A 22,562-nucleotide genomic window follows, 5' to 3' on the forward strand; every position below is an offset into this window, starting at 1 on the left:
GCCCCATTCACACGGGCTGTGCCGGGACGTATATACGGGCGCAATTTTGCGCCCATATATAGACCCTTATGGCGCCGGGTGTGGTATGGTGAGCACAACATGAGCTCACCATGCCCTGCTACCACCGCAAAAAAGAGCAACAGAGCAAGCTCTATTTCCCATGGAAAGGGGAGGGGCGAGCCGTGATCACATGTGAATATACCCTTAAACAATAAATCCCGTGTCATTAAAGGGACCTTGTCACCAGAGAGCTCACCTTCAGGAAGCCTAATGACATGATGCAGTATTAAAACAAAAAAACTTTCTATTCCTGAAGGAACAAATTCCCAACGATAGACAGCACTATTTTGACCTGTTTGGGTCTCTTCAGTACAGTGTAAGGAACCGATTTTGCTGAGTGAAAGGGTTTTGACTAGGGTTGGGAAGCAAGAGTTCTCCCTACAGAGACTGCCAATTAAGTGGAGGCTTATAGTTTAATAATCAACTAGGAGATTCTGGGAAAATATGCAAATATGTTTTCAAGTATGGGATAAGGTAAACCACGCCTCTTTTGGCTACCTTGTAAGGCAGCTTCACATCAAGCATGACCTTCAGGATGCCTTTTGACATAACATGATGTGGGATGAAAACCAAACCAGTATATCTATTCCAGAAGGCGTGGTTTACCTTATTTCATCCTGAAAAACGTATTTGCATATTTTCCCAGAATCCTCTAATGGGGAACCTAAGTCATGGGTGGCAGGTGGAATAGAGGGAGATTTGGGGAGAGGGTTTAGGGTGAATAGTATTAAGCGGGGGGGAAGAGTGGAGCGAAGATTCAAACCAGCAGTTGCCCAATATGAAAGACTCAACCCACAAGACTGGAGGGAGTCAAGTAAATTTAATCATCGAATATTACTAAAACCAAGTAATTTAGAGATGATCTACCAACATATGTTATAAACACTTTTTAGTCTCTATTGGAACCAGTCACCATTGAAAATGAGCCTTCTGGTGACAGGTTCCCTTTAACTCAAGCTACAAAACCTTACCTAAGCAATACAGTGTTGGATATAGTACACTGGAGGAACAGAAATGCACCGATGTATACCTTGATGGTTTTATTGCAGCTAGTGTAGATTACTAAAAGTAACACTCCCTTGTTAGTAAGGATATGGCATAAATGTGTGCTGAACGCAGGCCTCTTACAATGAATCCACAGTTTGTTTTTCTTTTGTGGTCCGTGAAGTCCAGACCAACGACAGCAATAAAGTTGGCTGCATACACAGGCAGGAATGGCACCTGCTTGGAGTCTTGGGGCTCAGACATTCGGCTCGCACACAGATTTGTGGAAACCACAATGGCCCACTTTTATTAAAGCTCCTGCACCAGTTTTTAGTCTGTAAAAACATGTATTTATAAATTGTCAGCGACTCATTTGTGTCGTGGCTGCAGTACACCCAACTCGCCACAAAATTCTGCACTTAAAGGGGCGTTCCCGTGCATAGTTGGACTGTGTCACATGCTCAGATTGATGAAGAACGTGCACCACAATTCATGAATCTGACGCACCTTGCACACTCCAAAGGCAAACTGCACACAATGAAGCATGCCCTGTTTTTGATAAATGTGGGCCAATGAGTTTGCAACCCATTAAATTAACAAACAAAAACAGCATTCATTTGCAAGGAGTTTAAGACTCTTGATATTAATTGTAATGATGATAATCTACTTGCCGGTGGTTATATTTGTAAGCCATCTGCTGTGTGAACAAACTGACCAGGGCTTCGTACCACTATCTCCTGTTAATTATGCTGCATCTCTTGCAGCTATACCAAAATTTTAAAAGGGGAATGTTTATCAGGTTAAGTACAATATGGGTGACTATTAAGCGATTGTACTTCATCTGGTAATCTTTCTAATTTGTGGCCAACATCTTTAACTTCGTAAGATAAAATGCTTTTAAATGCTCCTGTATAAACCAGCTAAAAGAAGCCTGTAGGATAGTGGTGGCGAACCAATGGCATGGGTGCCAGAGGTGGCACTCAGAGCCATCTCTGTGGGCACCCAGGCCATTACCCAAGCACAGAGTTCACCAGACAGGACTCAAAACATCCTCCCACAGTCTTAGGCTGCCAGGAATATGCCACACAACACAGAATTTTAAAAGGGACACATCATGGGCTTCTTGGGGCTGAAGTAGGAATGAGGAAGTGTGGACAGATGGATTATTATTCGAGCTCCTGCTCCAACCCTGCAATTCTCTGAGTTCCTCAAGGGACCCTCAAGGGAAGCTACAATGATTTCTCCTCCTTCTTTCTACTGTATTGGTGTCCTCATGATGTCAATAAAGTAGAAAGAAGCGACAGAGCAGGGAGCTATAAGCTACTGCTTAAACTGTTGTGTTGGCAATTTGCAAGAAATAAGTAGGTTTGGGGGTTTAGTTTGGGGACTCTGCATCATTCCAAAAATAGACCAGCACAAAGGCACTGCAAAGAAGGGAGAATTTAATGTTGTACAATCCCTTGCAAACTCTCACTCAGCCCAAAAGTTATGCATCACAACTTATCGGTCCAGTGAATCACAGCTACAATTTAAAGATTGTTATCTTAAATACCACATCAGAGGTGAATTTTTGTTATAGAGGAGCAACATTTCCACCTAGCATGGTTGTGTCTAGAACTGCCTAAAATTTTAGGGAACGTGCCACTACCTACCTACACGTCCAAAAACTCTTTGGATATAGATTTGTCAGACGGAATCCAACCTCTTAGCCTGCATTCACACTGCCGCAAGGGGGACGTATATAGGGCCAATATACGTCCCCCATAGACGTGCGGCACCGTAGCGCCCTGACATGTCCTATCTTTCTCCGTAGTAGGACGCAATGCGCCATATGTTCCTATGGAGAGGTGCGGCGTGCTACGGTACGGCGGGCAATGGCCATCTGAATGTAGCATATAGAAATAGTGTTCGATAATTGTAAGAATTCTTTCACAGATTCCTTACGGTTAGCTATTTAATTTCCTAAGACTATTGCCAATTTACAATAGTTTCTTTTGTGAATGTTCTTGAAGTCAGTAGAAAAAAGTTGTAAATAAAATTACATTGTGTTGTGTTGGATTACATTCACACTTGTTAACAACTACTCTTCAGCACCCCTCACAATAAAGCTTTCTTACATACAACTCTTTTTGCTCTGTAACTTTTTTTAGCAGAGATGATAAAAAGTGTCAGCTACCTCACAAATCTATTGAGATTGACAAACAGATCATTATCATCTGCAACTGCTAGTAATTTTCCAAAAGGTTCTACTTTGAACACGACATACAGATTAAAAAAATTACACCCCATTGAATTCAGACTAAGGCCCCTTTCAAACTGCCATAGTGGGGATGTATATCAGGCCGAATATACTTCCTCACTTACACCTGTGGCGCCCGGCCGTGGTACGGTGCACACTCACACATGCCACCATACCATGCACAGGAAAGAGATAAATCATGCTGTACGCTTGCCTGGGTTATGGCCAGTCGAGCATATGGTAGTGTGAAAGAGGCCTCAAGGAAATGTGCATGATTTATTTCAGGGCTTGTGCCCAGAAAAGTGGCTAATAAACCAGGAAATAATTGCCATGCGAGTCACCATGCATTGCATTTATCCCCTTAACACCACCAAAAAACCAAGGGGGCATCAAGGGCGCCATGGCCGGTCGTGGAGTGGGCGTTTCTTGCTAATAGTGCAAATCTACACCAGTCAGGGCCTGGTATAGATTACTGTATATACTTGTGTATAAGCAGAGTTTTTCAGCACAAAAAAATGTGCTGAAAAAGTCCCCTCGGCTTATACACGAGTCTATTACAAAACCCACTTTAAAAAAAAGAACCCACTTAAAGAAAAATCAACTTATATACTCATGCTCCGATGTCGTCGCGGCTCCCCTATGTCCCCGATGTCGTCGCGTCCCTTCTTCTTTCTTCTCCGTGGCTCCTCTTCTTTCTTCTGTCATGGACGCGGCCATGTTTTCTTCCTGGCCGGCGCATACTATGACGTCAGCAGTGGCCACGTCATAGATGCGCTTGCTGGAAGAAAACGCGTCCATGACAGAAGAAAGAAGAGGAGCCACAGGGAAGAAAGACGACGGGGCCCGCTGACATCGGAAAGCCGGACCGACATCAGAGGGTGAGTATATAAGTTTATTTTTTTTAAGTGCTGGGGGCCTTTATACTGCTGGGGGCTGGCAGGGTGTATACTGCATGGGGGCAGGCTGGCTGTATACTACATGGGGGCAGTGCAAATCTACACCAGTCAGGGCCTGGTATAGATTACTGTATATACTTGTGTATAAGCAGAGTTTTTCAGCGCAAAAAATGTGCTGAAAAACGTCCCCTCGGCTTATACACGAGTCTATTACAAAACCCACTTTAAAAAAAAGAACCCACTTAAAGAAAAATAAACTTATATACTCATGCTCCGATGTCGTCGCGGCTCCCCTATGTCCCCGATGTCGTCGCGTCCCTTCTTCTTTCTTCTCCGTGGCTCCTCTTCTTTCTTCTGTCATGGACGCGGCCATGTTTTCTTCCTGGCCGGCGCATACTATGACGTCAGCAGTGGCCACGTCATAGATGCGCTTGCTGGAAGAAAACGCGTCCATGACAGAAGAAAGAAGAGGAGCCACAGGGAAGAAAGACGACGGGGCCCGCTGACATCGGAAAGCCGGACCGACATCAGAGGGTGAGTATATAAGTTTATTTTTTTTAAGTGCTGGGGGCCTTTATACTGCTGGGGGCTGGCAGGGTGTATACTGCATGGGGGCAGGCTGGCTGTATACTACATGGGGGCAGTGCAAATCTACACCAGTCAGGGCCTGGTATAGATTACTGTATATACTTGTGTATAAGCAGAGTTTTTCAGCGCAAAAAATGTGCTGAAAAACGTCCCCTCGGCTTATACACGAGTCTATTACAAAACCCACTTTAAAAAAAAGAACCCACTTAAAGAAAAATAAACTTATATACTCATGCTCCGATGTCGTTGCGTCCCTTCTTCTTTCTTCTCCGTGGCTCCTCTTCTTTCTTCTGTCATGGACGCGGCCATGTTTTCTTCCTGGCCGGCGCATACTATGACGTCAGCAGTGGCCACGTCATAGATGCGCTTGCTGGAAGAAAACGCGTCCATGACAGAAGAAAGAAGAGGAGCCACAGGGAAGAAAGACGACGGGGCCCGCTGACATCGGAAAGCCGGACCGACATCAGAGGGTGAGTATATAAGTTTATTTTTTTTAAGTGCTGGGGGCCTGTATACTGCTGGGGGTTGGCAGGGTGTATACTGCATGGGGGCAGGCTGGCTGTATACTACATGGGGGCAGTGCAAATCTACACCAGTCAGGGCCTGGTATAGATTACTGTATATACTTGTGTATAAGCAGAGTTTTTCAGCGCAAAAAATGTGCTGAAAAACGTCCCCTCGGCTTACACACGAGTCTATTACAAAACCTACTTTAAAAAAAAGAACCCACTTAAAGAAAAATAAACTTATATACTCATGCTCCGATGTCGTTGCGGCTCCCCTATGTCCCCGATGTCGTCGCGTCCCTTCTTCTTTCTTCTCCGTGGCTCCTCTTCTTTCTTCTGTCATGGACGCGGCCATGTTTTCTTCCTGGCCGGCGCATACTATGACGTCAGCAGTGGCCACGTCATAGATGCGCTTGCTGGAAGAAAACGCGTCCATGACAGAAGAAAGAAGAGGAGCCACAGGGAAGAAAGACGACGGGGCCCGCTGACATCGGAAAGCCGGACCGACATCAGAGGGTGAGTATATAAGTTTATATAAGAGGGTGAGTATATAAGTTTATTTTTTTTAAGTGCTGGGGGCCTGTATACTGCTGGGGGCAGGCTGGCTGTATACTACATGGGGGCAGTGCAAATCTACACCAGTCAGGGCCTGGTATAGATTACTGTATATACTTGTGTATAAGCAGAGTTTTTCAGCACAAAAAATGTGCTGAAAAACGTCCCCTCGGCTTATACACGAGTCTATTACAAAACCCACTTTAAAAAAAAAAGAACCCACTTAAAGAAAAATAAACTTATATACTCATGCTCCAATGTTGGCGCGGCTCCCCTATGTCCCCGATGTCGGCGCGTCCTGTCTTCTTTCTTGGGGGCAGGCTGGCTGCATGCTCCGCGGGGGCAGGCTGGCTGCCTGCTCCGCGGGGGCAGGCTGGCTGCCTGCTCTGTGGATTATATACTCGAGTATATATGGTAGGACTCCAGCGCAGCCCATGGGCCAGCTTTTTTTAAGAGGCCAGAGCCTCCTGGTTTATTAGGCAACACAAGAGGGGATAGACCTTCATCACATGCACAATAAATGCCCCCTGTAATATGTGTCTATTCTGATTTTCTCTGATCAGGGGTCCCCTGATCTATCGTTCTTTTTTTGGGTTACATTTTGGTTTTTCTTTTTGTACCACTTCCACTAAACCCGTAGCTAGAGGTAGTTGACAAATTGGTGTACAGTTTACTATGATGGGTACCCATAAAAAAAGAGGACTCAGTCCCCAGTGCAGAGCTTTCTTGTCTCTTTATTGCATGAGGATGTGGAACCTATATGGAGCCCAGAGTGGTAAAATACCTGGCATTTACTCCACCCCAGTTAGAGGGTTATCACACAGACTGTCCTCAGTCTGTGTGATACGGATGTATCAAAACACTTATCAAGTCTCCCAGAGGGTAAAATAGGCTTGACATAAGATTTCCAAAGCCAGCCATATCCTTATTATCCATCAAGTGCATAGCAGTACAGTTAGATACATCATATTTGAAATAGATGCACTTCAGTTTAGATCAGAAAGAGTTAACAGAGATGGAGTGAACGCTCAAGTGATCCCGGAAGTTGACCACGTGTCCCCAGAAGTGACAATCCAGCACTGAAAAGGCTATGATAATGGGTAAGTGCCGTTAGTCATTACTGTGTGTTTTTAACACATATTTTAGATATATATAGCTATATACACACATTTCTTCACTTGCATGTTATTAAAAGAAAATGCATCTGTATAAAGATAATTTCCTACAAATGTAGTCATATGGTCCCTTAAAAACAAGATAACTAACTGTCCATGGATATGACCACCTCCACACTTTGGCAGCAGTGGTCAGTAATGTGCTGCTGAGGCACCTGAGCGCTTGGGGTTAGAATTAATTACGACAGGACGGCTGTGACGTCATTTCACATGCAAAAATACTTTGTTTCTTTGTTAAATCACTCCAGCAGAGGTGGTCATTTCCAAGAACAGCTGTCTTTAATATCTAATGGACCATATAACTACACTTGTGTGAAATTATCTTCAAACAGGTACATTTATTTTAATAACATAATTAAGAAATAGAGGAAATGTATGTATATGGCAGATGGATTGAATTAAGTGTGAATGTCAAGTTGGTAATACCCCTTTAAAAAAAAAAAGACGTGTTATTGCTTTGGACTTCTTTTGTGATCTTTGGTAAAAGCTCCATTTTTGGAAGTGTGGCAGTGGTCAGTGTGGGGCACCTGGCTTGCAGCTGTGATCCTACAAAATTTAATGTACTTAATCCATAGCTGGTGTTCATGCGACCATTTTACAGCTAGTCCCATTTGTTGTTGGCCAAAAACATTACTACCCAAGGGGCTTTCCTCTGATTCTCTCACCAATTCCTTTTTAGAATGAAATCAATGGCTGCATTAATACCTAATTTTTCCCTTCTGTTGCAAGAATTCCAAATGTATCCTTACAAAGGAAGGCTGCAGCATATCCCATCATATGTTTTTGCAGTGGGATATGTCTTCCAAATAAGCTTAAACCCCTTGATAAGGAGTGAACACTGGCAGGAACCATTGATTGACTGCTGCTGATTTTCAGTGTAACCTAACTGTCCATATTTGGGCAGTTACAACGCTGCGGAAATACCCACAGTGCACACTCAGCAGAGGCCATGGATGGAGCCCATACAGTGGCATACATCCCCCATAGCCTCCGCTGAGCACATACCACTTTATCTAGCAAGAAGCAGGATGAAACAACACACTCTACTGCTCTTTTTTTTTTTTTTATCCCAACCTTCTTTCTGAACACAACACATAGATGCCTTCATCTGCCGGTATAAGTCTATGGACATGTTTAGCATATACACCAGTAGCTTTCCTGGTGTATATGTGTTCTGAATGTAGCCTTACAAATTAGACTTCCATTATTATCATTAAGTGATGGAAGACAACAGTAATCCTCCTCGTCTTTGTAGTCAATTGTGAAGCAGAAGACAGGGTCTGAATCCAAAATCCTGTGTCGGAATCATGCAAACCATTCTTCAGGATAATATTTGTTCCCAAAATCTTGACCAGCATTGAGGTGCTCAGCGGTAGTTACTCAGTGTTGTTCATCACATCCTTAATGCTGGCATAAAAATGATAAATGAAACAGACCAAATCGACTTGTCATAGAGTAAAAGGACCTTAAAGCTTATTATACCACAGTCTGATGAATAGTGATGGCTACATGTCAACCTATATTACCTGTAATAGCCATCTGCATAGTGCACAGTAATGTGTAGGGGGCCTGGTTACCACCACTTCATGTACCATGGCCTAGCCCAATGCCATAAAGTGGCAGAGGTATCTGAACTTCAAGAATACATGATTGGGGAATGCCAGTCACCACACCAGGGATGTATAGTGCCCACTGGACCCAAATTACAGGATTGGGTAGCAAGGCGGGTCTTGGCAGTGTACACACTAAATGACACTACATGATAACCAGCAGCTATGCCAACCCATCAGTTATCTGTCATTACACATGAGTCATGCCGTGGCATGTGATGCCCTGTCTCCCCACCAGACTACAAGAGGACACGGTCGGGCAGGGTCTGCGTTCCTACGTAGGTAACAATACACACAGGGCAGCGCAGCCCTCCTTCCCTCCCCCTCACCTTCTTATGCTTCTCCTGGTAAGGCAGTGCCAGCCAGGGCATGTCCTTGAGGAAGAGCTGCCATTTCTTCTGGTCGGGGTCCGAAGAGATGAATACAATCTCCAGACGGTCCCGGGTCTTGCAGTAGAAGTCGCTGAGGCTGGGCAGCAGCTGCAGGCAGGGAGCGCTCATCCCGCAGCCAAAGAGCAGCCCGAGCATAGACACCCGGGAACCCAGAGACTGCACATCCACCTCCTCCCGCTCCGCCGTCACCAGCTTCTCCCCCAGCAACTCCAACAACAGCCCGGAGTCGGGGCCCGACATGCTGCGGCTCGGGCTGCAGCCCCGTGTCTTGTAAGGCTACGGGCTTCAGAGACGCGCTCCCCGGCGGCCGGGAGGGGAAGAGCCGTGTGCGCCTGACGAGCTGCGCCGGACTCCGGGCTGCACTCAGCCGATTGGCTGCCTTGGAGAGAGCCGGCTGTACGGGGGCAGAGAGGAGGAGGGGAGCAGAGCGGCCGCTGTGTAAGAGTGCCACCTGGGTGCCATGGATGGACATTTCCTCTTCCTAGCTGCTTCTATTTCTCCTCACTGTGCTGTCTGTGTGGCTTAATATTAACACCTGTATAAGTGCATCTGGCAGGACTCGAATGTCCGCTAATTACTGCCTATTGTACATAAAGAACAGTATAAGCCAATACTCTCCTCTTATTCTCTCTTTTCATCATATTGCCTGTGGGTGTAAGGAGACATGGCAACTGACCCATTTGTCATTCTCTGTCATGAAGAAGGTGGGAGACTTTTTCACACTTATATTAAAATGCTATGTTATTATCCTATACATAGCAAATAAATATTATCAGATTGCTCTTCAAAGGGAAGTTGCCACCAAAAAATTATTTTAAGTTTTGCTTGTTATCTATATTTTATAAAAAGTTCTATACCCTGCAACTTTTACTCTTACCAGTAGGCTTAAGGTGGTTGTACCAGCTATTACTGGGACCCGCAAGATCACAACAACTGGACCCTCCGACATCTGGATAATAGAGTCCTATTCTTACTAGTGGCTCATGCTGCTCCATTCAATAGTATGGGAGCGTCAGAAATTGCAGGGCTCATTGCTATGCTATCTCCGAAACTCCAATTTACTGTGCTAGCAGTCTGACCCCCAATGATCAGTCAGTTACTGTATAAATGGTTGGTAAAATCCCATTATTTATAAACTGGCACATGCCAATTCTGTTGGTGTTTTCTGTCCAGCATTTACCTGGTTAACATGGCACACAGGATAACAATAAAAAAAAGCCAACTCCTCTTTAGAAAACACCATAACTACCTCCACTATTAACAACAAGTGATGTCACAGTGAAGACAATGCTCCATAGACGTTAGGTTATTTCAGATTTTTTTTTTATATTCATGTCACTATTTCTATATAATAAAACGTACTATATCTTGCATTTTTTAACTTCATTAGCAATTAGGCTTTATAATAAATTGATCCTTTCTAACTTTGTAGAAGGTTCGCTATGCCTTACAGGGTAGCTAAAATAGGCGTGGTTTTCCTTATCCCATCCTGGAAAACTTTGCATATTTTCCCAAAATCCTCCTAGTGGAGCATCCATGGCTATAAGACTCCACATGCCTACACAGTGGCCTTAATTGGCAGTCTCCGTAAAGAGAAATCTTACTTCCTGACCAAAGTTTCCTATGCATCAGCCATCTCTTTTGATTCATTGAAATGATTACAATAGAAGATAACTATAAGAGTAGGACATGGACCAAGACAGTCTAATTTTGAGTCTCCCAAACTGTGCCTGCTAACTGGGTCCACTCTAGACAATAGCCAGTAACTTGGTGTTGTTCCCTCCCTGCCCCAAAGTGTAGGCACCTAACAATACAGATAAACAAATTACACAAAGGGGAGGTCGACAGTCCAAGTCATAACAAGATAGCAAGCAGAGCACAAAATAGAATATACAATAGAAAAGTCAATGTAGGAATAGCAAGAAAAGCAAGTAAGAGAGGCATTGGGGCACATTTACTTACCCGTCCCTGGCGCATTCCCCGATGTGCATTGGCCGACAAGAATGAACTCTGCTGCAATTTACTAAGATCGTGTGCCCGATATCCTGAATGTGTCGCTTCCCCGCTCAGGTCCGCCGGAGTTCACCATCTTCTTCCCGGGGTATGTAAGTGCATTATATGCGACACAATTTGAATGTTAAATCCCGCACTGAGTCCGAATCCGTTGCATCGTCCGGCGCCCCCCCCCTCCCCAAATTTCTGCTGCATGAAAGCCGGCGCATGCGACATAATACCCTTCTAAATACCTGTCAAAGCAGCGCAAATCCCGAAAATGTTGGGAAGTCCAACAAAAATGCAATCCTCAGACCCTTAGTAAATAAGCATTGGGGCAGATTTACTTACCCGGTCCGTTCGCGATCCAGCGGCGCGTTCTCTGTGCTGGATTTGGGTTCGGCCAGGATTCATCAAGGCAGTTCCTCCGACGTCCACCAGGTGGCGCTGCTGCGCTGAAGTTCCCTGAAATGCACTGAAGTTCCTATCTTGGATGAAGGTGAGTGCAAGCTCCGCAACACAATTTCCTTTTTTAAATGCGGCAGTTTTTCCGAATCCGTCGGGTTTTCGTTCGGCCACGCCCCCCGATTTCCGTCGCGTACATGCCGGTGCCGATGCGCCACAATCCGATCGCGTGCGCCAAAATCCCGGGGTAATTCAGGTACAATCGGCGCAAATCGGAAATATTCGGGTAACACGTCGGGAAAACGCGAATCGGGCCCTTAGTAAATGACCTCCATTGTGTTGCTTTAATGGCCTGGTGTGGTGGCATTATCCAGAAAATCAACTTTGAAGTTAGATGTAAATTGGTTGTATGAAGTCAAGGAGGCGGAGAGTTTAACACTGCAGTTGAGCTTTCTCTACCTCAGAATGCCCCCTTCACTGTAACTGATGGTCCTTGCTCCGGGACTTCATAAATCAGATCTTATGAAGTCTGGCACATGTTGTAGTTCACAGGGGAGGAGGAGTTCAGAGGTTTGAAGAGCTCAACTTCAGTGTAACACACTCTCCGGCTCCTTGATTACATACAACCGATTAACATCCCACTGCAAAACTGATTTTCTGGATGATGCCACAAAGCTAGGCCTTGGAAAAAAAAAATCCAGAAGCTGCTCAGCTGCTTGTCAGCATACTGGTAAAAATTTTTAGCATAAGCACAAAGATCCAGCAGGGAATGCTGGGAAAGGCTGACCTTTAACTATTTACTGGAATGGCCAGCGCCAATCAGTGGTGCGCTGGCCCTTTAAATCTTCGTGAGCTGGCGCGTGTGCGCCTTAGCAGTCGGGGACACGCGCACACAGCCACAGGAGCTGGAACGGGTATGGGGCGGGCAATGTGCTGGGGGGGCACGGGTGAGCCCTCGACCTGAGATATGGGTAGTCAGAGAACCTGTGACACTGACAAATGAAAAGCACAGAATAGAATTCAGTGCCTTCTCAGCCTGACAGAATGAACAGCAGAAGACCAGGACACACACACACAAACAATAATACATGATAATATTTGATGTCACATTAGTGAGTTAGCTCCAGAGTATTGTTGCCATGAGGATGCTATAAAGTATTTCACTAAATACAGTTACTAGAGCTCAGCCAAGCTCACAGCCCCCATATTCTGGGACATAACCCAGACGAGAACACAGCAGGGAGGAGGAAGGATGAGCAGTCCTCAACCCTCTCCTTTCCACAGAAAGTCGAACAGCCTCCCTGGTCGGTCATGGTGCGGTGAGTCACTGTGCATAGACCATGATACGGCTGCCCCCATATGGTTGTGTGCACAATAGATCAATAGATTAGCAAAAATGTGATACGTCTTTCTATGTGGGTTTAATAACTATGTCAATTGAATTAAGAAGTGTGATCAACATCTCGATATATGTATTTTCTTTATACGGAAAAAGTTAACAGTTTGAAGCTAAGTGCATTATTTTACAGCATACCTCAAAACGTCTAATATGCTTTAGTTGTGTTGGATGGTCATAGGTTAACATATAGCAGATTCACATTGTACCATTATAGATGAAGTAAAATGACCAAATGCCTAGACAACATCTGGTGGTCTACACCATCATAAAGACTGTCATTCATCTTAAACACAGACAAGCTTGTTGCTTTATATGACCACAAGTGCTAATAAAATATACATTGCACCCAAAGGTATGCCTCTAGGATCCACTGAACCATACAAGCCTTACTTCATGTTGTGGGGGAAGTATCATTGCAATTACATCAGTTTTTCGTCTTCCAAATCTCGCAATTATCAAATATGTCAATTTGTAACAAATATGCACCTTTTTTGCGTCCTTTACAACCCAGTCCACCTTTCACTTCAGACAACTTACTCCAGATTCATCAAATATATCCGGACTGGCAAAACAGATTTATGAAGGGCAAAGTCTCCTAAAGCTGTGATTTGAGGTCCAAATCCACTACAGTCCCCTCATGGTGTCACAGCAAGTCCCTAATTTTGATTACAATTTGATAATATTAATCTTTATTTATATAGCACAATTATATTCCATAGTGCTTTGCAAATAATTGGGGATGTATACAAATACAATGTTAAAGTACAGAGTACAGTCATATAGAACAATAGGAGTGAGGACCCTGAGCCTACTACAGTCTATGAGGATGAGGGGGTGACACAAGAGGTATAAGAGCTTGTGTAATGGTTCAGCCATTCTTTGTAAGGGAACAGAATAATAAAAATGCTGCTGCTTGAACCAGCCATTAGCTGCCATCTTAAATACAAAGTCCATAGTAAATGGGACTGCAGAGAAGCCTGCAGCTTGATATGTATATGGTGTTTGCCAGCTAACAGACAGGAGGAGGACACAGGATGAGTTAGTAAAGAGAGATTTGAAATTTCATGCAGTTTCATGCAAGTGTGATAGGCTTGCCTAAAGAAATGGGTTTTAACCCCTTAACGACTTGGCCTTTTTTAGTTTTTTCACTTCCATTTTTCACACACCAACTTCAAAAATCTATAACTTTTTTATTTTTCCACATAAAGATCTGTGTTATGGCTTATTTACTGCGTAACAAATTGCACTTCATAGTGACGGTATTTAATATTCCATGGCGTGTACTGGGAAGCGGGAAAAAATTCCAAATGCAGTGAAAATGGTGAAAAACCACATTTGCGACGTTTTCTTGTGGGCTTGGATTTTTCAGCTTTCATTGTGCGTCCCAAATGACATGTCTACTTTATTCTTTGGGTCGGTACGATCATGTGGATACCAAATTTGTATAGGTTTTATAATGTTTTCATACATTTAAAAAAATTAAAACCTCCTGTACAAAATAATTTTTATTTTATTTTGCCATCTTCTGGCGCCAATAACTTTTTCATACTTTGGTGTACGGAGCTGTGGGTAGTGTCATTTTTTGCGAATTTTGATTTGGTTTTCATTGCTATAATTTTTGGGACTGTGCGACCTTTTGATCACTTTTTATGAATTTTTTTATATTTTTCAAAATGGCAAAAAAATGCCATTTTCGACTTTGGAAGCTATTTTCCGTTACCGGGTTAAACGCAGTGAAAAAAACTTTATTATATTTTGATAGATCAGGCATTTTCAGACGCTGCGATACCTAATGTGTTTATGATTTTTATTGTTTATTTATATTTATATCAGTTCTAGGGAAAGGTGGGTGATTCAGACTCCCTAGGGTACTCTAACCCTAGGTAGTCTGATTCATCCTATCATATACTCTCATACTACTGTATGGCAGTATATGTGGATTTTACTCCCCATGCATTACAATGTGCAATTAGCACATTGTAATGCATGGGTTAAAACGAAGTAGCCTCAGGTATTCGGAACACCGGAGGCTATCATGGTGACGGATCGCCGCTCCCTGTGACGTCATCGGGGAGCGGGGAGCGGCGATCCGCGACAAGATGGCGGCGCCCATGCGGCGCCATCTCTTTGAAGCCATTGGCAGCATTGCCGGTGGCGATCGAGGTGGAAACACCCGCGATCGGTGCTAGCACCAATCGCGGGTGTTACCGGTAAGCCTTTGCTGCAATATGCAGCAAAGACTCACCGGCTATGGAGAGGGCTCACAGGGCTCACAGGTAGTCAGATAGTCCAAGGAAGGGCATTCCAGAGAATTGGTCCAGCTCAGGAGAAGTCCTGGAGACGTGTGTGAGTGCTTTGAATTAAATTAGAGCTTTATCTGAGATCAGTGGCAGATCGAAGAGCACGGGTGAGGCTATAGACTGAGATAAGAGAGGAGAGGTAGTGAGGTGCAGTATTATGCAGAGCTTTGTGGATGAGGGTGATTATTTTAAACTGTATTCAGAAGGAGACGGGCAACCAGTGTAGTGGCTGGCAAAAATCAGAGGCATCCGTGTGGCTGCTGCATTAAGAATAGATTGTAGAGGAGAGAGTTTAGCGAGTCAAGTCGAATATGCAATGTAAATGAGAGTTTTGAGCCCCGCACAACCCCAAGATAGGAGTTATAGTGATCCCACAAACCGAGGTGGAGAGGTCAGGGTTGGGTCAGTCAGTAGATGGTGGAAAGACAAGAAGTTCAGTCTTAGAAAGATTACATTTCAAGTAGAGAGAGGACATGATGTTAGAGACAGCAGAGAGACAATCACCAGTGTTCTGAAGTAAGGCAGGGGTGACATTACCTGCAAAAGTATACAGCTAGGTATCATCAGCATAAAGATGATACTGGGAAACAAATCTGCAAAAGAGAAGAGGACTAGGACTGAGCCCTGAGGAACCACCAAGAGAGGAAAATGAGAAGAGAGAGAACCAGAAAAGGAGACATTGAAGCAGTTTAGAAATGAAAAGGAGATTACAGACTGGTTGGTAGTTATCATCACTGGATGAGTCCAGGGAAGGTTTTGCGATTTAATTAATACATTTCATATCAACTGCAAACATTAAAACCTCATGTGTCACTTTTAATAGGCTGTCTACGCCACTATAATTAAAACCTTAGTGACCAAGCTCATTTGCGCCTTGATGATCAAGGCCTATTTTTCAAAACCAGCATGTGTCACTTGTGAGAAAGTGAGAGGTGTTGTTTGGCAGAACTGCTATCTGTCCTACAGGCAGATTAAAGGTAAAAGCCATGGATTTGTCTGCAGTAACCCAAGGGTTAATGCAGACATATAGTAAGCAGGAAAAGTCTGTTTGGTCTATGCTGGCCTAGCTAACATGGACACCTTTGTAATGTCCGTACTGGGCCTGCTTATTATGGAGTAGGGGTAGGCTGGTAGTGGGACTCCTACTCCTCCCGGGCTTTGGTCCTAGGTTTCTGTATAGCCCACAGGTGTGGGCTGCAGGCCAGAAGCAGTAGGTGAGGCACTACCTGGAGAGCTGAAGGCTGGTCTGAGTTCACACAGAACGGTAACTGAGTGCCTCCCGATATTCTGCTGGCCAAGAGCGTGTGCCTGGCAGCCAGGTACAAGTATAGTTAGGTACTGTTGTTGTATTAGGCAGTTATTTTGTATGTGCCTAAGCCAAGGCTGAATTTTGACAAAGAAGTGGGAATAAAACACTTGATTTGTACTTTAACTCTGCATGTGTCCCTGCTTCCTGCACTATTACAAGGCACCTACCAGAGCAATCTACCAAAGTGTTTTTAAGTTTATTTTTCCGTTAAATTTTGTACTTCAAATAGTGGGAAATTTTGTTTGATATTGTTAACATTTATTTATAAAAAAGGTGATTTTGGTAAATATTTTTAAAAAACCTTTTTTTTGCTATTTTGCTCAAACTTGCTCAAACTTCAAAATGTTCTGTTTTTCAAACTGATAGTGTTACTACCCAAATTAGTTACTAACTAACATTTACATTGTGTGTTAGCGTGAATTTAGAAGTGTCCTTTTGTTTTATTACGACGCTAGAAAGGTCACAAATTGAACAGCATTCTCTCAGTTTTTCAAGAAAATGTTAGAATCAATTATTTTAGGGACCATTTAATTTCTAAAGCGGTTTTGGAAGTTCTGTTAATAGAAAACCCCCACATATCACCGCATTATATTAACTTTACTCCTCAAACTATTCAAAAAAGCAGGTAAGAAGCTTGTTAACCCATACCTCCCAACTTTTGGGCAAGAGAAAGAGGGACACAAAGCCCCTCCCCCGTTTTCTAAACCATGCCCATTCTTCCACCCACAGGCATAGTATAATATTGAACTTAATGGTGCCCCCATGGTACAACACCCCATAATTTGGCCCCCCCTTCCCGTGGACCAATATAATATCCCCTAATGCAACTCTGCAACATGTGAAACATATAAAACCCTTCTTTAATTTTATTCTGCCTTTACATTTGGTTTTCCACTTTTATTTATCTCCCCAAACTTACACATAATTCTATCTGTACCCTTACCCCCACCATCCACACATGGTGTGGTCCCTGTTCTCTATCCTCCTCATTCTTCTGTCCTCCAGCCTCCTCCTGTGGCATCCTGTCCTCCAGCCTTCTCCTGTAGTCTCCTGTCCTCCAGCCTCCTCCTGTAGTCTCCTGTCCTCCAGCCTCCTCCTGTAGTCCCCTGTCCTCCAGCCTCCTCCTGTGGCCTCCTGTCCTCTATCCTCCTCCTGTAACCTTCTGTCCTCCAGCCTCCTCCTGTAGTCTTCTGTCCTCCAGCCTCCTCCTGTAGTCTCCTGTCCTCCATCCTCCTCCTGTTCTCCAGCCTCCTCCTGTAGTCTCCTGTCCTCCAGCCTCATTCTGTGGCCACCTGTTCTCCAGCCTCCTCCTGTAGTCTCCTGTCCTCCAGCCTCATTCTGTAGCCACCTGTTCTCCAGCCTCCTCCTGTAGTCTCCTGTCCTCCATCCTCCTCCTGTAGTCTCCTGTCCTCCAGCCTCCTCCTGTAGTCTCCTGTCCTCCAGCCTCATTCTGTGGCCACCTGTTCTCCAGCCTCCTCCTGTAGCCTCTTGTCCTCCAGCCTCATGCTGTGGCCACCTGCCCTCCATCCTCATTCTGTAGCCTCCTGTCCTCCAGCCTCCTCCTGTAGCCCCGTGTCCTCCATCCTCCTCCTGTAGTCTCCTGTCCTCCAGCCTCCTCCTGTAGTCTCCTGTCCTCCAGCCTCCTCCTGTCCTCCATATGTAGCCTCCTGGAGCCTCCTGTCCTCCATCCTCCTTCTGTAGCCTCCTGTCCTCCATCCTCATTCTGTGGCCTACTGTCCTCTATCCTCCTTCTGTGGCCTCCTGTCCTCCAGCTTTCTCATGTGGTCTCATGTCCCCTCCTCATCCTGTGGCCTCCTGTCTTCCAGCCTCCTCATCCTGTGGCCTCCTGTCCTCCAGCCTCCTCCTCCTGTCCCCCAGCCTCCTCCTCCTGCCCCCAGCCTCCTCCAGCATCCTCCTCCTGCTTGTTCCCCTGCCTCCTCCTGTCCCCCAGCCTCCTCCTCCTGTCCCCAAGGATACAAAAATTATAGGTTTTAGAATGATTTTATACTTTTACAAAAATTAAAACACTCACAATCGGAGTCGGCTCTGTTCGCAGGTGTTAGCGCGTGGTGTCAGCTGTGATTGACAGCCGCTGCTTCTGGTGCCGGCTCTGTTCGTGAGCCGGTGCCAGAAGCGGGACGCTATACTACGTCCCGGTGCGCTAAGTATCTAGCTGCAGGGACGTAGTATAACGTCCATGTGCGCCTAGGGGTTAATAGCTCACTGATGGATATATCCCTCTTGGTGTGGAGAAGGGCAAAATAATCGCAATGTCTGGCGGTTGGCAAGACATTGCGATTATTTCAGGGCTTGTATGTCACAAAGCTGCCATACAAGTCCTGATAGATGTCTCCTGACCCTCACTGACCTGCAGCTGTGTATACTGTGGGGGTCAGGCTGATGTGGGGGTCAGTCTGATGTGGGGGTCAGGCTGATGTGGGGGTCAGGCTGTCCTACCTCATCCCTGTTGTGCAGATGTTCCTACTGGACGTCTTTAGCTGCTGGAGGGGGGGCAAATCACACAAGGTGCCATCTCTCTTCTTTGCTTCCCCCCCCCCCCCTGCACCTCCATCAGGAGAAGGAGCAGAGGAGTCTCCTGGTCTATGGCTGGGTCACATAGCAGCCGCTCTCCAGGTGACCCCCCCCCCGATTCCTCCTCACACATCCCGCGGCAACTCACACAGGGGGGAGGAGCGGCCCGGGGGAGGAGAGGGGCTGTGCTCTGCTCTGCTGTGCCCTGTGCCTCTTAACCTCCCGGGGCGGCGGAACACGGCTAAAAAATTGTGAAAGTCCTGCCGAAACCGGGACGGTTGGGAGGTATGGTTAACCCATTATGTATTTTACAGAAATTCTAACAAAATGAAGGTTTAAATTGGAATTTGCTAATAGTTATCATTAATACATTCCTTTTGCTGCAAAATTAACCACATTACCTGAATAAAAGTAGAAAATGCATTTAGGAATATATTGTGCAGTTTTTTCTGGGTAAGAGGATGCCCCATATGTGAATGCAACCTGATGTCAGGGCACATGGCGAAGTGCGGAAAGGAAGGAGCCATTGAGCTTTTGTAGGGCAGAATAGTTTTCAGGCAAGTGGCATTTTGGTTGCGGTTTGAAACACAATCCAAACGCTCCACCTGTGATTGCAAGTTGAGGTAAGATCACATTTACTTTAGTTAACGTTTTTGAACCACAATGTTACCAAAATATATTATCACGAGTGGAGCCTTTGGATTGCATTTCCAAACGTAACCAAAATGCCACGTGTGAACATGGCCTCAGCTACCACAAACCTTTATCCCAGAGAATTTTTAAACTTTTTATCATGTGGTATAGGGGGCATATTAACCCCTTGCCGCTGATGGGCTTTTTCCATTTAACTTTCTGTTTATCACTCCCTACTTTGAAAAACCAATACATTTTGTTATTTTTCCATGTACAGAGCTAATATTCTGCATAACAAATTGAACTTCCTAGTTGCGGAATTTTATATTACATGTCGTGTACTGGGAAGTGGAAATACAATTCAAAATGCGGTAAAATTGACAAGAAACCGCATTTCCACCATTTTCTTGTGGGCTCTGTTTTTACGTCTTTCACTGTACATACCAAATGGCATCTCTAATATATTCTTTGGTTTGGTACGATCACAGGGATACCAAATTTATAGAGGTTTTATTAGGTGTTAATAGATTTTACCAAAAATTAAAAACTTATGTACCCCCCAAAAATTATTACCTTTACCTTATTCTGACTCCAATAACTTTTTAATTTTTAAAGTACAGGGTTGTCTAAGGTTTCATTTTTTTCTGGGACGAGCTGACATTTTCATTTCTACCTGTGCGACCTTTAGATCACTTTTTATTTTGTTTTTTATGTGTTGCAAAGCGGCACAAAAGTGCCGATTCGGACATTTGAGCACATTTTTCCATTACTGGGTTCAACGTCGGCAATAACTATTTTTATATTTTTATAGAACGGTGATACCTAACATGTTGTGTTTTTTTACTTGTTTCCACTTTTTAAAAATTATTTATTGTTTTATATGTGCTAGGCGCCTTTGGGACATTTTATGAATTTAAATTTTTAGTTTTTTCAAGACGGGATATTGCTCCTCCCTAAGCGGGGGGCCCATGCAGAACTTAGGTTAGGCCGACAGAGAAATCCATCGGCCTAGCCTCAGGCCCCTTAGTGACCAACGTGATCGACATAGAAATGCGTATGGGTGGTTACTTAGAGGTCAATATGAGGTGCAAAAGACATCTAAAGAGCTCCTAAGTCACCCTTAAAAACTGGAGTAAGATGCTGCCTAGGATTAAAACCTTAAAAGGTTTGTTCATGTGCCTCTCAATCATCTTACTAGCCAGCTTAGATGCTGATGAGAGTGCAGTCACTTGGCACGTCCCTGGTGCATTTTTAAACACATTGAAAACGCATGCATTTATCATGTGTTTGACTGGTTTGAATCTGTTTTTCTTCATTTCTGGAAGTGTAAGCAGCTGTGATAACATTTTCACAGCTGCTTACACTTCCAGAAATGAAGAAAATGGATTCAAACCAGCCAAATGCATGGTTAACATGCAAAAATTTGTGTCTCTGATAATGCTTGCATTTTTAATGTGTTTAAAAATATGTAATTACAGAAGTACAATAATTTTGTCGAAACCCTGTGTGCAATTGAATAAGTCGACATTACAGTTTTATAAAATAGCAATTGCACTAGGACACCTAGACACCAATAAAAATGTCTTTACCTTTTGCATTACCTTTAATTTAGACAAGCAATGGAGGACCAATTTGGGAAGCAACAACAAGCAATTAACAGATAACTAACATGTACACGTCCCATACGGCAGGGTATTATGCTTTACAGCTACAGGACATACCAAGCTGGTTAATGACCACCTCAAAAAGTTGTCCCACATAGAAGTCCTCAGTGATCAGGGCTAGAGCATGGTTACTGCTGACGCTAACTGGCTATGCTGCCGATTCAGTCAGGTCACAGACAACAGCATGTACATGTCTGTGTACAGTTCTCATCACTGTCGGGTTAGGACTACCGTATATTCCGGCGTATAACGACCCCCCTACTTTCCTGTTTAAAATATAGAGTTTAAGATATATTCGCCGTATAAGACTACCCCTTTTCCAACGCATACAAAACACCGGTAAAAATTAAAAAAAAACTGATTTGAATTTAACATGGTCCTTTTTTTAATTTAAATTCTTATGACATGCAGGTATATAGCAGGAAAACTGTCGCTCATAAACATAAGGCATACAACAACAACATTACCATCGTCCATTTTACTGTAAATGTTACCATACTGTACCTTAAATTTTTATTTTATTAAATATTCCATGCCATGTACTCAGAAGCGGGAAAAAAATTCCAAATGCAATGAAAATGGTGAAAAACCGCATTTGCGCCATTTTCTTGTGGGCTTGGATATTACGTCTTTCATTGACCGCCCCAAATGACATGTCTACTTTATTCTTTGGGTTGGTACGATTACGTGGATACCAAATTTATAAAGGTTTTATAATGTTTTCATACATTTACAAAAATGAAAACCTCCTGTACAAAAATTATTTTTTTGATTTTGCCAACTTCTGGCGCTAATAACTTTTTTATACTTTGGTGTACAGAGCTGTGGGTGGTGTCATTTTTTGCGAAATTTGATAATATTTTCAATGATATCATTTTTAGGACTGTACAACGTTTTTATCACTTTTTATAGATTTTTTTATATTAAAAGTGCCATTTGAGACTTTGGGCGCTATTTTCCGTTACGGGGATAAACGCATTGAAAAACCGTTATCATATTTTGATAGATCGGGCATTTTCGGACGCGTCAATACCTAATGTGTTTATGATTTTTACTGTTTATTTATATTTATGTCAGTTCTAGGGAAAGGGGGGTGATTTGAAATTTTAGGTTTTTTAATTATTATTTTTTTTTTAACTTTTTTTAATTTATTTTTTTATTTTATTTTTTTATTTTTATTTTTCAGACTCCCTAGGGTACTTTAACCCTAGGTTGTCTGATCGATCCTACCATATACTGCCATACTACAGTATGGCAGTATATGGGGATTTTCCTCATTCATTACAATGTGCTATCAGCACATTGTAATGAAGGAGTTAAAAC

The 22,562-nt window shown here is 43.8% G+C and overlaps 2 protein-coding genes across 5 annotated transcripts in view; one reads left to right on the forward strand and one right to left on the reverse strand.

Annotated features, from left to right (window-relative positions):
• NXN (nucleoredoxin) overlaps positions 1-9,480 on the reverse strand; it is a 98,147-nt gene extending 88,667 nt beyond the window's left edge. The window contains exon 1 of one of the 3 annotated variants that reach the window (XR_011853189.1): positions 8,943-9,480. Coding sequence is in view for 2 of the 3 variants with exons in the window: in XM_072136253.1 (XP_071992354.1) it covers positions 8,943-9,245 (303 nt within the window). In the remaining variant the exon portion in view is untranslated. The remainder of the gene's footprint in view (positions 1-8,942) is intronic. The other 2 variants (XM_072136253.1, XM_072136254.1) reach the window with 2 other exon arrangements.
• The window catches only part of LOC140118395 (multidrug and toxin extrusion protein 2-like), a 95,043-nt gene continuing 79,382 nt past the window's right edge, over positions 6,902-22,562 (forward strand). The window contains exon 1 of one of the 2 annotated variants that reach the window (XM_072136251.1): positions 6,902-6,928. Coding sequence is in view for 1 of the 2 variants with exons in the window: in XM_072136250.1 (XP_071992351.1) it covers positions 8,832-8,891 (60 nt within the window). In the remaining variant the exon portion in view is untranslated. Of the gene's footprint in view, positions 6,929-8,819; positions 8,892-22,562 lie in introns of those variants that run through there. The other variant, XM_072136250.1, reaches the window with a different exon arrangement.

The sequence above is a fragment of the Engystomops pustulosus genome, chromosome 2 (genome assembly GCF_040894005.1).
Source record: "Engystomops pustulosus chromosome 2, aEngPut4.maternal, whole genome shotgun sequence".
Classification (NCBI taxonomy): domain Eukaryota; kingdom Metazoa; phylum Chordata; class Amphibia; order Anura; family Leptodactylidae; genus Engystomops; species Engystomops pustulosus.